This window comes from Hemitrygon akajei, chromosome 3 (assembly GCF_048418815.1).
Source record: "Hemitrygon akajei chromosome 3, sHemAka1.3, whole genome shotgun sequence".
Classification (NCBI taxonomy): domain Eukaryota; kingdom Metazoa; phylum Chordata; class Chondrichthyes; order Myliobatiformes; family Dasyatidae; genus Hemitrygon; species Hemitrygon akajei.
In genome coordinates, this window is record NC_133126.1 from 39,543,077 (window position 1) to 39,555,572 (window position 12,496).

At 39.1% G+C, this 12,496-nt stretch overlaps 1 protein-coding gene across 4 annotated transcripts in view; it reads left to right on the top strand.

Annotated features, from left to right (window-relative positions):
• Nucleotides 1-10,769, top strand: part of mdga2a (MAM domain containing glycosylphosphatidylinositol anchor 2a) — a 904,971-nt gene extending 894,202 nt beyond the window's left edge. For all 4 annotated transcript variants that reach the window (XM_073039625.1, XM_073039626.1, XM_073039628.1 and 1 more), the window contains 2 exons: nt 5,242-5,347; nt 8,133-10,769. In XM_073039625.1, coding sequence (XP_072895726.1) covers nt 5,242-5,347; nt 8,133-8,224 — 198 coding nt within the window. In that variant the 3' untranslated portion in view covers nt 8,225-10,769. The remainder of the gene's footprint in view (nt 1-5,241; nt 5,348-8,132) is intronic.
• The last annotated feature ends 1,727 nt before the right edge of the window (nt 10,770-12,496 follow it).

A 12,496-nucleotide genomic window follows, 5' to 3' on the forward strand; every position in this document is an offset into this window, starting at 1 on the left:
GAGGACTGGGAGAATGATGCTCATAGATGTCATTCTGGTGAAATTGTGTCAGATAGTGCGCAATCGCCATCGAGAACAACCAGTGAGCCCAGAACAAGGTTTATATCAGAGCCGGATAGCAACCATACTCCTGGCCAGCTGATCTGTTAGCACTCTGGGAAGGTTTGCAACTTATACACCAGACTTGTTTCCTGCATTCCAAACTTAAGCTGCAGCAGTGGAGTTGTGTCATAACACCCGACAATTCTGCCTCAATTCTGCAGGGTGCTTCACGGATTGAGAAACGTTCACAGTCGATACATTTGGTGGAATTGTCCTTTGAAATTGCACTTGCACTGAAGTGGCAAAGCTTGGCAGATGGAGACATAAACCGTGTTTTTTTATTGTGGGTTCCTCACAAAGAATAACCTCTTTGTGCTTCCTACTTGTTCATTGCAAATCACCCACACTTCACATGTTGCCATATTGAGAAGCCTTGAGGGCCCATTCCTGCTCTTATTTCTCAAATCTTGCCTGCTGGCCACAGAACAAAGGCCCCGTTCCATTTAAATTCAAAGGAAAATTCGTTGTCAAGGTACTGGTATCTGTCATCACATAAAACCCTGAGGTTCACATTTTCTTGCCGGCATTCACAAGAAAAACAAGACCGTCAATGAAAGCCTGAAGACAGCCCCCCCGACCCTCCCCCCAAACAGTCAATGTGCAAAAGACAACAAACTATGCAAATTACAAAAAGTAATAATAATAAAAACAAACAGTAAATATCAAGAACATGGGATGAACAGTCCTTCAAAGTGAGTGCATAGGTTGTGGGAACAGTTCAGTGATGGGGTGAGTGAAGTTGTCCCCTCTGGTTCCAGAGCCAGTCGGGAGAGGTGTAATAACTGTTCCTGAACCTGGTGGTGCAGGTCCTGACGCATCTATACCTTCTTTTTCATGGCAACAATGAGAAGCGAGCGTGAGCTGGGTGGCAAGGGTCCCTAATGAAGTATGCTGCTTTCCTGCGACAGTGCTCCATGTAGCTGTGCTCATTGGTGGGGAGGGCTCTACCCGTGATAGACTGGGCCGTATCCAGTACTTTTTGTCGGCTTTTCCATTTAAGGGCAGTCGTGTTTCCATTCCAGGCAGGTGATGCAACCAATTAGTGTGCTCTCCATCACACATCTACAAAAGTTTGTCAAAGGTTTGAATGACATGCAGAACCTTTGCAAACTTGTAAGATACCAAAGGCACTGTCGTGCTTTCTTCATAATGCCACTTAAACGCTGGACCCAAGACAGGTCCTCTGAGATGATAACACCAAAGAATTTGAAGTTGCTGACCCTCTCCATCTCTGACATCTCTGATCCCCTGATGAGAACTGGCTTATGGACTTCTGGTTTCCTCCTTCTTGAAGTCAAAAATCAATTCCCCGGTCTCACTGACATTGAGTGAAAGGCTGTTGTTATGGCACCACACAGTCAGATTTTCAGTCTCCCCCCTATATGCTGATTCATCATCCCCTTTGATTTGGCAATGTTGTCATCAGCAAATTTAAAATGGCTTTGGAGCTGTGCTTAGCCACACTGTCGTAAGTATAAAGTTAGTAGAGCAGGGAACTAGGCACGCAGCCAGGTGCACCTGTGCTGACGAAGACTGTGAGGGAACTGTTGATGTCAAACTGAACTGACTGTGGTCTGCAAGAGAGAAAAGCAAGGATCCAGTTGTACAAGGAGGTTTTGAGGACAAGGTCTTGAAGTTTATGGTTAGTTTGGGTGGGATGATAGTATTGAATGCTGAGCTGTTGTCAGTGAAGAGCATCCTGATGTGTGCATCTTTGCTGTTCAGATTTTCCAGGGTTTCCTGATCCTGAACTGTCAAGGACCCTGTGGTGGCTGCGCATACATCGGCCTCACCACATTAAGCAAAGTCACACACAGGCGTTCTCCATTAAGGAAATGACCCCGAAGGAGATCATCACACTCAACTCGCGTGATCACACTGCATGAATTTTCCACTGATATTCACTAATACTTGGTTGATCCTTCATGTATTAGTGAACATGAGTGGCGTAGGGTGCAAGACAACTGGGGATCGTTCTCTGCTGCAGCCTTCCTCCACCTTCACTGCCATTACAATGTGACATCAACTTCTTCCATCTCCACTGTCGAAGTCTTGGTCGGGTCACCCTTTGTCCTTGACCTTACAGCCACGGGGACCCTAGCAGGAGCTTAGCTCCGAACAGCATCACCCTCGGAATCTCATGAACTCACAAGTCGTAGGCGTGCTAGAGAGACTATTGTAATTATCATGAGATCAAACAGGCATTTTATTTGTAGCAAAGGACGCAGGAATGGAATTTCAGCCTGCCTGGAGGTTCAGAGCATGTTATCAATGCTGATATTTCGGTGGGGTGCTAGAGGAATGCTGTGGGTCTGGGTGCTGCTGCCTTCAGGATGAGAAGTTAAATCAAACCATTGTCTGCCTGTGCAAGGAGGTAGAGATAATCAGAAAATTTTCCTTAAGGGCACCTGGTCATTAAGTATCACCGACATACAGGATTTCTGATTATTTTTGTAGGATGTACCTGTGGGCAATTTAACATTCCAAAAATTTGGCTACAAAACCATAAGCAGAATTCATAATTCATTGGTTGTGAAACATTTTGAGGAAGTGAAGGGCTGCATGAGAATGTAATCTGTTCTTTCCAAGGCAGTTTCAGCTCTGAATTCAAATATAAATGTATTGGTCATTGCAGACTGAAGAGGAATGAGTGAACTAGACAGGTTCAAATTGAAATGGAGTGGCATAACAGGCTGGGTTTATTAAAAGAAATGCTCCGATGTAGCACATTGCTTCTTGGGAAATGATTTCTGGAACAGTGTTCAAATTCGCTCCTGGTCGATGAGAGGTCTTCAGGATTCTAAATTGCTTTGGGCAATTTAACACTGCACAACAGTGGCTGTGAGTCCACTTCAATACATTCTGATATTTGAGACTAATAAGGTTAGCATTACTTCAAATGGAAGAATCAATGTGTTTTGGTATTAGGTGTCCCACAAAAATGGAATCTTTGGCACCTTAAGCAGGATAAAATTAACCATATATCAGACGTAAAAAGTTTGGGAAGGTGGGGTGTTACTAGTAAGGAAAATGTGCCTTTCTTCATTACTGCCATTGCAAGCATAAAATGCACTTCCCAGGCTATTTTAGAAGCATGTACCTTGCAAGGTTAACTTCTCACTGGGAGCACAGATTTGCCGCACAAGCAAGTTTTATAGAGCTTGAAGTTTGAAAGTACAGCCTTTTCATGCAGGTGATTTGTAGATCACCCATTGAATGTGAATTTATTAAATTCTATTTTGAATGCTTGTTTTATGATGTTTCCTTTAACCTCCTCTTAGAAAATTATGTTAGAGTTGTACAGCACAGAAACAGGGACCTTAGCCCATCATATTCATACCGAGAATCAGGCCTGTCTACAGTTGCTTGGATTATCACTCTATGCACATTTAAGTACCAGTCCCAATTTCTCTTAAGTGTTGTTACTGTTTCTGTCTCCACCACCTTTTTTGGCTGCTCATTGCAGATGCCAGTTATTCTTTGTATGAAATTTTACCCCTCAAATGCCCTTTAAACCATCTTTCTCTCACCAATGCCTTCTAGTTTATAAACACCCGTGGTATAAGAAAGAGACACTAGCCATTGACCCCATCTCACAACACTTCCATCATGTCACCTCTCAGTCTCATTCATTCCAGGGAAAGCAGGCCCGGCCTATCCAATCTCTCTTTATGACTTCATCTTTCCAATCCAGGCAACATGCTTGTGAATATTTATGTAACCGCTCAAGCTTAATCGCATCTTTCCTATAATATGGCAACCAAAACTGCACACAATATTGTAAGTACAACCTAACAAGTGTTAGGTACAATTGCAACATGACATCCTAATTCTTGTATTCAATGCCTCAGTGAATGAAACAAGCAGAACACAGTATGCCTTCACTCTTACCCTCGCTACCTATGTTACCAATTTTAGGGATTAAGTACTCTCTGTTCTACTATGTGTGTCCTGCCCTGTTTTAACTTCTCAAAATGCAACGTTTCACACTTATCGAGTTAAATTGTATCTGCCATTATTTTGACTATCTTCCAGTTGATCCATATCCCATTGTAACTTACACAACCTTTTGAGTGCAATATGCCAATAATTTTGTTGTTACCTGCAAACTTACTTGCCATGCGACCTCAATTCTCATCCAAATCATTCATTCATATGACAAACAACAGAAATTACTGATCACAGGCTGAGAAACAGCTCTCCACTACCACCCTCCACGTCCTACCAGAAAGACAATTTTGTATCCAGTTGGTTAACTCAGACTGGATCTCATGTGTTGTAGCCTCTGGACTAACATATTGTTTGAGACCTTTGTTAAAAGCCCTGCTAAACTCAATGTAAACATTTCCTGTCCTTGTCAATCCCCTCGGTCATATTTTCAAACCACTCTATCAAATTTGTGGAACATGATTTCCTCGTATGTTGACTATCCCCAACACAGTGATTTTTCCACCATTGCTGAAAGGCTCACTGGCCTGTAATTTTCAGGGTTATCTCTGATGTCCCTCATGAATAAAAGCACAATATAATCTATCCTCCCATAACTCACCAGTAGGTAGTGAGGATCCAAAAATTTTCTGCCAGTGCATCACTTTCAATACAGCAATCTTGACCTTAGTTCCTCTATCTTGTTCTCCGGTGACTACATTAGCTAACAAAATGGTAGGGGAATGTAGTCTCATACCCCAATGATTTAGTCGGGTGTGAAGTCCACCCCTCTTTTCCAGCAATGGCCAGCCTTCAAGGTGTCATACCTGCCTTCCTGAGTCAAATTCACCGAATCCTTTACCCAAAATTGGTAGTTCATTTAAACAGTTCAAAAGTGCATTCCTTGAAGGGATATTACAGGCTGCAGATTGTGATGATCATAGTTCAGAAGTATATCTAGTAGAATATTTCATAGTTTTGTGAGCTTCCCGCAAAATGTTGCCTTATACCAGCAGTGCCATCTTGATTCAGGTGGTCACCTCAGCCCCAAAGAAGCCCGGTGGTTCAAGTGGCTGACGCACCATCCCCTACCCGCAGCATCTCTTCAGCCATGTATCCCCTTTGTCCCATGCTCCTACCCTACCGTCACTAGCATGGTGACACAAGGTGGTTTTAACTTGCAGGACTGATACTTATTGTTTGCTTATACAGCTGATTTTCGAAGGCATTCGGGGGCCTGGTATAGAGGGAGATATTGCAATCGATGACATAACTGTAACAGAAGGGGAGTGTCGGAAAATGGATCAGCCTCACAACAGTAAGTACAATTTCTTGGAAACAAAAATCAGCACTTCTATAGTTTTAAAACATGGCTAACTCATTGAATTAGCAAATAGTATTTATAGCTGAAATAATATTGTTGTGATTCAGGCATTTTGATACATGATCTCCTTATTTTTAGTTTTCTAATTTTTAGAAGTCTTATTCAGTTAATGTAATACTTGTTACAGGGAACCCAAGCTGTACAGTAGATTTTCTAGGGCTTTGGTTGTTTATTCTCTGCCCTCTCCACACCACACACTCATTAAAGTACAACTTCAAACGGGGGAATAAGGCTGTTTGATAAATGTCCTGATTTTTGTTTCCTTTGAAGTAAATGAAAATAAAATTCAGGAGTAATGTTAGATGGCTGTTGCCTGCATCAAAGTATTCCAGGTCAGGAGCTGATCCTTTGTCTTCTTCCAATTACGTTCCATTCGAGAAACCATTATGATTTTTTGGTTTGATTTTGATTTAGAGTTACAGCGTAGAACAAGCCCTTTTGGCTTAATGAGCTGTGCTGCCCAGCAATGCACCTATTTAACATTAGCCTAATTACAGGACAATTATAATGACCAATTAACCAACTAACCAGTATGTCTTTAGACTGAGAGAAGAAAGCATTCACGGAGAGGATGTACAAACTCTTTACGGAGGATGTCAGAATTGAACTCTGAACTCCGATGCCCCAAGCTGTAGCTACACTGCCAAGGTGCCCTAATTTCTAGCATTTCTACTACACTAATTTATTCATTCATTAATGGGCTATGGACAACACTGGCAATCATTTCACTCCTACCTACTTCCTCCATTCAGGATCAATGACATCGAGGTCTCCTTTAGTTACATATTAGCTGGACCAGGTAAGGACTTTAATGAAAAGTAAAAGTTGTTGAACAAATTAGTTTGAGTCATTTAGAGGCTGTGAAGGTCTCTTATACCTATGCCTCTTTCTTTCTTATGTATCAGTACCTTGTGCCTTGTAAGTACGTAAAATGTGTGATTCTTGTCATTCTGATGTCCAAAGTGGTGTTGCTGTTTCAGTGCATATCAACCATTCTGCCATGAATTGACAGACAAACTGTAATCTGATGAAAGCTCATTGTATTTGCTTTTCAATAATTGACATAGAAGTCATACATTTGATTGCACAATGTGGCAGTATTTTGCACCTAACCCTAAGTTACTGCTTGGAATTCTATAAAGTTCATACCAGGCTCATATTGATGCCACTGTTTCTATTATACACATTTGTGTAAGAGAACTGTATAAAGTACACAATGCACAAATAGGATATTTTGTTCAGCTATCAGAATCGATATCAGGTTTAATATCACTGGCATAGAGCATGTCATGAAATTTGTTGTTTAGCAGCAGCAGTACATTGCAATACATAATAAATAAAAACTACAAATTGCAAAAAGAAATATATATTCAATATTTGAATTAAATTAGTACAGAAGAGAGCAAAAGAGAAAAAAATAGAGAAGTTAGTGTTTATTGTCCTTTCAGAAATCTGATGGCGCAGGGGAAGAAGCTGTTCCTGAATAGGTGAATGTGTGTCTTCAGGCTCCTAGACCACCTCCTTGATGATAGTAATGAGAAAGGGGCATATAATCTGTTTTCTTTTCAAGATTTTATTTAACCCAAGTTGGAAGACCTGTTCATGTCTGCAACAAACCACAATGGATCCACGTATATTGGTTACAAGCATAACAGGTTTACTAAGTAAAGAAGATGTAGTTAAAAAAGATGATAGTCAGAGATAGTTCTTCAGAGTCCTGTGGTCCACAGACTCCTTGCCTAATGGTATTGGTCCATGCTATATAAAAGATTGGGTCCCCACTCTAGCACTATCAATCAGAAAGTATTAACCTTGCATTTTATACAATCAAGTCCCTTACTTGTGGTTCACTTCTAGCAAGTTCTCTTCCAGTACCTTCTTATTTCGTTAATGATAATTCCATCACCATATTGTGGACTGATCCTTTCCAAGGAAGGGAACTCTGGCACCTGGATTAACCTATAAATTAACCTATAAATTAAATCACTATAAATTAGTGATTTAAACAAAATTCTGCATATCATACAGTAAGTTACTTCAGCATTGTGTCCAGGGGGTAATGTAAGTAAACTGGCAGCAGTGTTTCATAAAGAGCAACTGTGACTACATTTCAAAGGGAAATTATTGTCTGCATGGCACTTTAGGAAGCAATAAAGCCATTGAAGGTTCTGTATAAATGCAAGTACGCTTATTTTGATTTTCAATCTTTCTACAAGAAGTTGTATGTTATCAGTGTTCAACAATTCAAGAACAAAGATGTTCTTAGAGACCACTGGGTAGAACCAACTAATATTATTATCAGCAATTCTAAATTATCCCATTTCATCAGGTGTGCTTTTAAAACAACAGTCCTAAATGATACCTGGATGGAAGCAAAATTGAAAGAACTGTGTAAAAGTTAGGTAAATTAGCCAGCCACAAAAGTCCACTCTGCACTCCATTAAGATAATTTTTTCTTCTGAATCCCGAAGTCTGTATTTCCAGCACTGTATGGTTTGAATATTTAATCAAGTATTCTATTCTCTCCTTTATGTGAAAAGCATATGTTGGTGGAATTCATTTATTGAATTCTGATATATAACTAGTCAAAATGAGAAATTGTAGGATAGATAGCTACTATTCATTATTTAATAGAAACAATGATTATTTAAAATAATGTAGACTTGAAATGGTCTTGATTTTAAGAAATTTACTAATTTAGATTTCTTTCTTAATCTAGATTTGAAAACTGGTGGTGCAGTCTCTGTATTAATACATATATGGCTGTTTTCAGTCACTCTTCTCATCGCCATGTTAAGCCATCGAAGGTGACCTTATTCTGGCAGAGGCTGTGAAAAGATTCATCAGGCATTGCACAAAGAATGAGTCTTTATACATGGACCTTCAAAAATAATTACCAAAGATTCATCAGCTGACTGCAGATTCTGACAGTACAATTGGTGATTAAAAAAGCATCATGGGAGTGAGAAGGATGCCAGATTTGGGAAAAAAAACATACAAAATATTCCTATGAAAAGTAGTCAACCCCAGAAGGAGATTTTGTTATTGTTGTTGTTGCTTTGGACGGATTTCAAAATACAACTGCATCTTGATTGGTTCTGAGTGAGCTTAGAAAATTTGTCAAAGCACAAATATTTAGCTGCTTTATTACAGCTGAATGGAGATGCTTGTCAACAAGAGGCAAAAAGGATGACCGACAGAGAAAAAAAGTCCTACTGGAAACAGGGTAAATGAAGTGCTGACAATTACTCCCCATGAGAAATTTTCAGCAAAGCATTAGAAAACTGTGGGGTTTCGTCCTCAGCTGCTCTTTCTGCTGTGAATACATGATTTCACGATTGTCCATAGCAAGTGTTTAATTTCTTTCCTGTCCCTCCACTGTCAAATTTGCTGTGCTTTATTACATGTTTGGTCTCTCTGCATGCATTTCTGCCCATTGTATGTGAACTGGGCACAAACAGTACATGGGCTAAATAGGATTTTGCTTGTGGCCATAAGAATACAACTGGTCATCTGTCTGAAGTGAAGAAACCAAACCACCTTCTGTTCATAACATGCCATAAAACCAAGTGCCTTCAATTTGAAAAAAATATATAAAAATTGCCTGAATCATTTAAATAGAAAATACTTTGCACTGCTAACTTTGGAGTGTGTGTAAAACCTTTTGTATATATGTTGCAGCCGATTCCTACAATTAACAGGCAAAGCAAGCAGCCACTGTATGGTTCCTCCAAGCAGAGACTCGAGTTACAATCAACGTCGTTCAGCAAGGCATTCATTAAAGCCATCAAGGTGGTCGCAGCCTGTGAGCATGTGATTCTGTGGAAAAACAAATAATTCCACCACTTTGGCTGATATTGGGAGCATCACTTTGTACAGATATTGAGTGCAAACACAATGACCAGAGCAAAGATCTCTAAAGGTGTGCATAGCCCAGAGGATTCAAACAGATGACAGATTGTACTTATTTACCGTAATTTCCATTCAGATTGAAAAACAATAGGCAAGCAGTGAAGAGCACTGTAGCAACAAAATCACTGCTGAATAACCCTGCAATTTTTTAGGTTTGCAAGCACCAACTTTTCTTTGGGACTCAAGTCTTGACTGAAGACTACAAGAAGGCTACACCCCATTATCCAAATCTGTGCCGATTGTTAAATCTTATTTTATTACGTTAGTGGGCATGGAAAGCATTGTGTTGCCTTTTGGAGCTCAAAAAGGACAAGATTACACTGGAGTCACAGGAAAACACATCAGACGTTAGCCAAGTGGTCTCAAACTGTTCTCCACCATTCCTCATCCTGCTAGTTTTAAATTTCCGTGATCTTTTTGTTTAAATTATTTGATCTTTTAAATTAATTCAAGAAATACTTTTTAGTCTAAAATTGCATAATTGTACTCTCTGAAATCCCGAGTATTGACAAAAAGAATTATATGCAAAAATTTGGACTAGAGTTATAAAAAAAATTTCATTGGAGCATTAATGTGATTACTGAATATTGATATAAAAAGCACAAGATGTAATAAACATTGATGAGGCTTGAACTTTTACTTTAAATTCCATGGAAAGTTTGTCCATTTTCAAGACTAATGGCTGCAGAGATGATTTTACATCCATGTTCAATAAACCTCTTTTCAGGTATGGTGTGACTTATTGCATGTCTGATTGCTATTATGGGAGATTTTAATTAAAACGGGAAGATAAAATTCAACTGGTTTCCAAAGCTTGCAGATTCACTATCGATGAGCTGAATTCTTTTGCTGATTCCTGCAGCCACCTTCATGCCTAATATGTTGCACTTGATGTGAAATTCTTCTAATTAGCTCTCCAAACCTATTTTGTATTAATGAGTTTTTTTAATCTCATCGTTATATCCAATGTGAAGTGACAGATTTCTTGCAGTCATGAATCCAGCTGTGCACATGACCCTTTTCTATCATTTCCATTTGCTGTTTTTTTTTGACTAAAAGGAATATTCAGTTTACAAAGTTTGTCAGTTCATTTGAAATAATAGTGTTCTTATTGAATAATTGAATAACCAGTGCTGGTCTCCTGTACTTAGAAAGCAAATAGTGTTAGAGAAAGAACATTTTCTTTTATCTTTCTATCATAAATCTGGGTCACTACGAATATCTTTATCAGTGTGTTTTACGTTGAAATTTACATCTTATTTTTTGTTCTTTAGCCGGAATTAGTCACAAAAGCAGCTAATGATAAAAATGATAGCTGAAGCATAGACAATACCATGGATTTTTTGTACAGTCTTTTAAACCCCAGTTGGCGTGGACCAGTAGTCACATTGAAATTGCAGTTATCACTTTTCTCAGGCCATTTATACATCTATATTAAAAATTGTAAAGCTCTATAATTGCATTGTGTCTTCTTTGACTTATTCTGGGTACTTCCTTCCAATGCCATTGGCAGTGTGATATTCATGCTCATTGTCAGCAAATCATAGTGGATCATGGAAAATCAATAAAACACGTGCTAATGATCAATGTATTATCAGTGTAAATTGTAAGCTGACTCCTAACTTGAGGGAAGATCCTGCATTGCTTCAGGTGCTGGAGTAGAGAAAGGGGTCTCAGTGACTATGAAAAGCTGACAGTGGTGCACCTCACCTTTGAACTTTCTAATGTGATAACAAACCACTAGGGGACAATCTTCTGCAACACCTGATATTAATGCAAAGTTTGGATGAAGTAAAAGAACATGGGGATCTTGGAGTACCTATTCACCAATTGAGAAAAGAATGAGGAGAGACTCAAAAGGGGTCTTTAAAAGTATGCAAGATTTTGATGGAGAAGGCAGCAAATGCTTTCATTTTTGGGGGGAAGAGCGTAACTAGAGATTGCCAATAAAAATGCGTCACAAAAATTCCAGAAGAGAATTCAGAAGAACGTTCCATACCCAAAGAGCAACAGGAATGTAGAATGTGGAGACCAGGAGTGGGTGGTTAAAGGGAAGAGAATGGATGGTTGGACAAAATTAATTGAGCAAAGAGGATTCTGCTAATAGATTTAGATGGGAAAAGTTCTGAAGGAAAGGCTCAAGTGGAGCACAAAATACTGATGTGTAAAGTGGATTCAGCAGCAAAAGCTTTCAAGATAAGCTGTATTGAAGCCTAGCTTTTTGATAACTGTCCCAGAATTGTGCTGATAATATAAATGAGTCTTAAATATGGCAATTCCTCCTCAGCCGGTCAAATCCAACTCACCTCTCATGACACAAGTACCCTCTTTGAGATTACTTCTGGATTATAAGCCATAATTCTGAGGCAAAATTAATTTTATTTTATTTTCCAAAGGTGCATTAGACCATAAAACATAGGAGCAGAACTAGGCCATTTGGCCCATCGAGTCTGTTCTGCCATACCATCATGGTGATTTGCTAACCCTCTCAACCCTATTCTGCCTTCTCCCCATCATCTTTGTCACCCTGACTAACCAAGAACCTATCAACCTCTGCCTTAAACATACCCAATGACTTGGACTACACAGCCATCTGTGGCAATGAATTCCACAGATTCACCACCTTCTGGCTAAAGAAATTCCTCCTCATCTCTGGAGAACTCATTTATTAACTCTGCACATCTCTTATTTTAGAAAGCTAAGCTAAAGCTATTGTCAATGTCCAACTAAAACAAGTACTCAAATTTCAGATAGGAATTTGTCAACTTTGTGGAACAGTATTAAGCATGAAGTATGTGTATGTCACCAAATACTACCCTGAGGTTTATTTTCCTTGCAGATAGTCGCAGTAAAACAAAGAAATACAGTGAAAAACTGCATACAAAGACTGACAACCAACCATTGTGCAAATGTAGACAAACAACAAATACAATAAATAATACTGAGAATACAAGCTGTGGCATCCTTGGTTGAGTCAAGCATTATAATTTTTTTATTCAATCTTCTTTGCATAGAACGTAAAATGTATATACACACACACACACTTTGTATTCAAGTTTTGAAGCAGAAGTGGGATTATGGAGACTAGTTACACTACAAAGTTTGGAAAGCATTCCAATTGTTGGATAACTCTGTAAGCATTGCCATTCTTGCTTGTACAGGAGGACATTC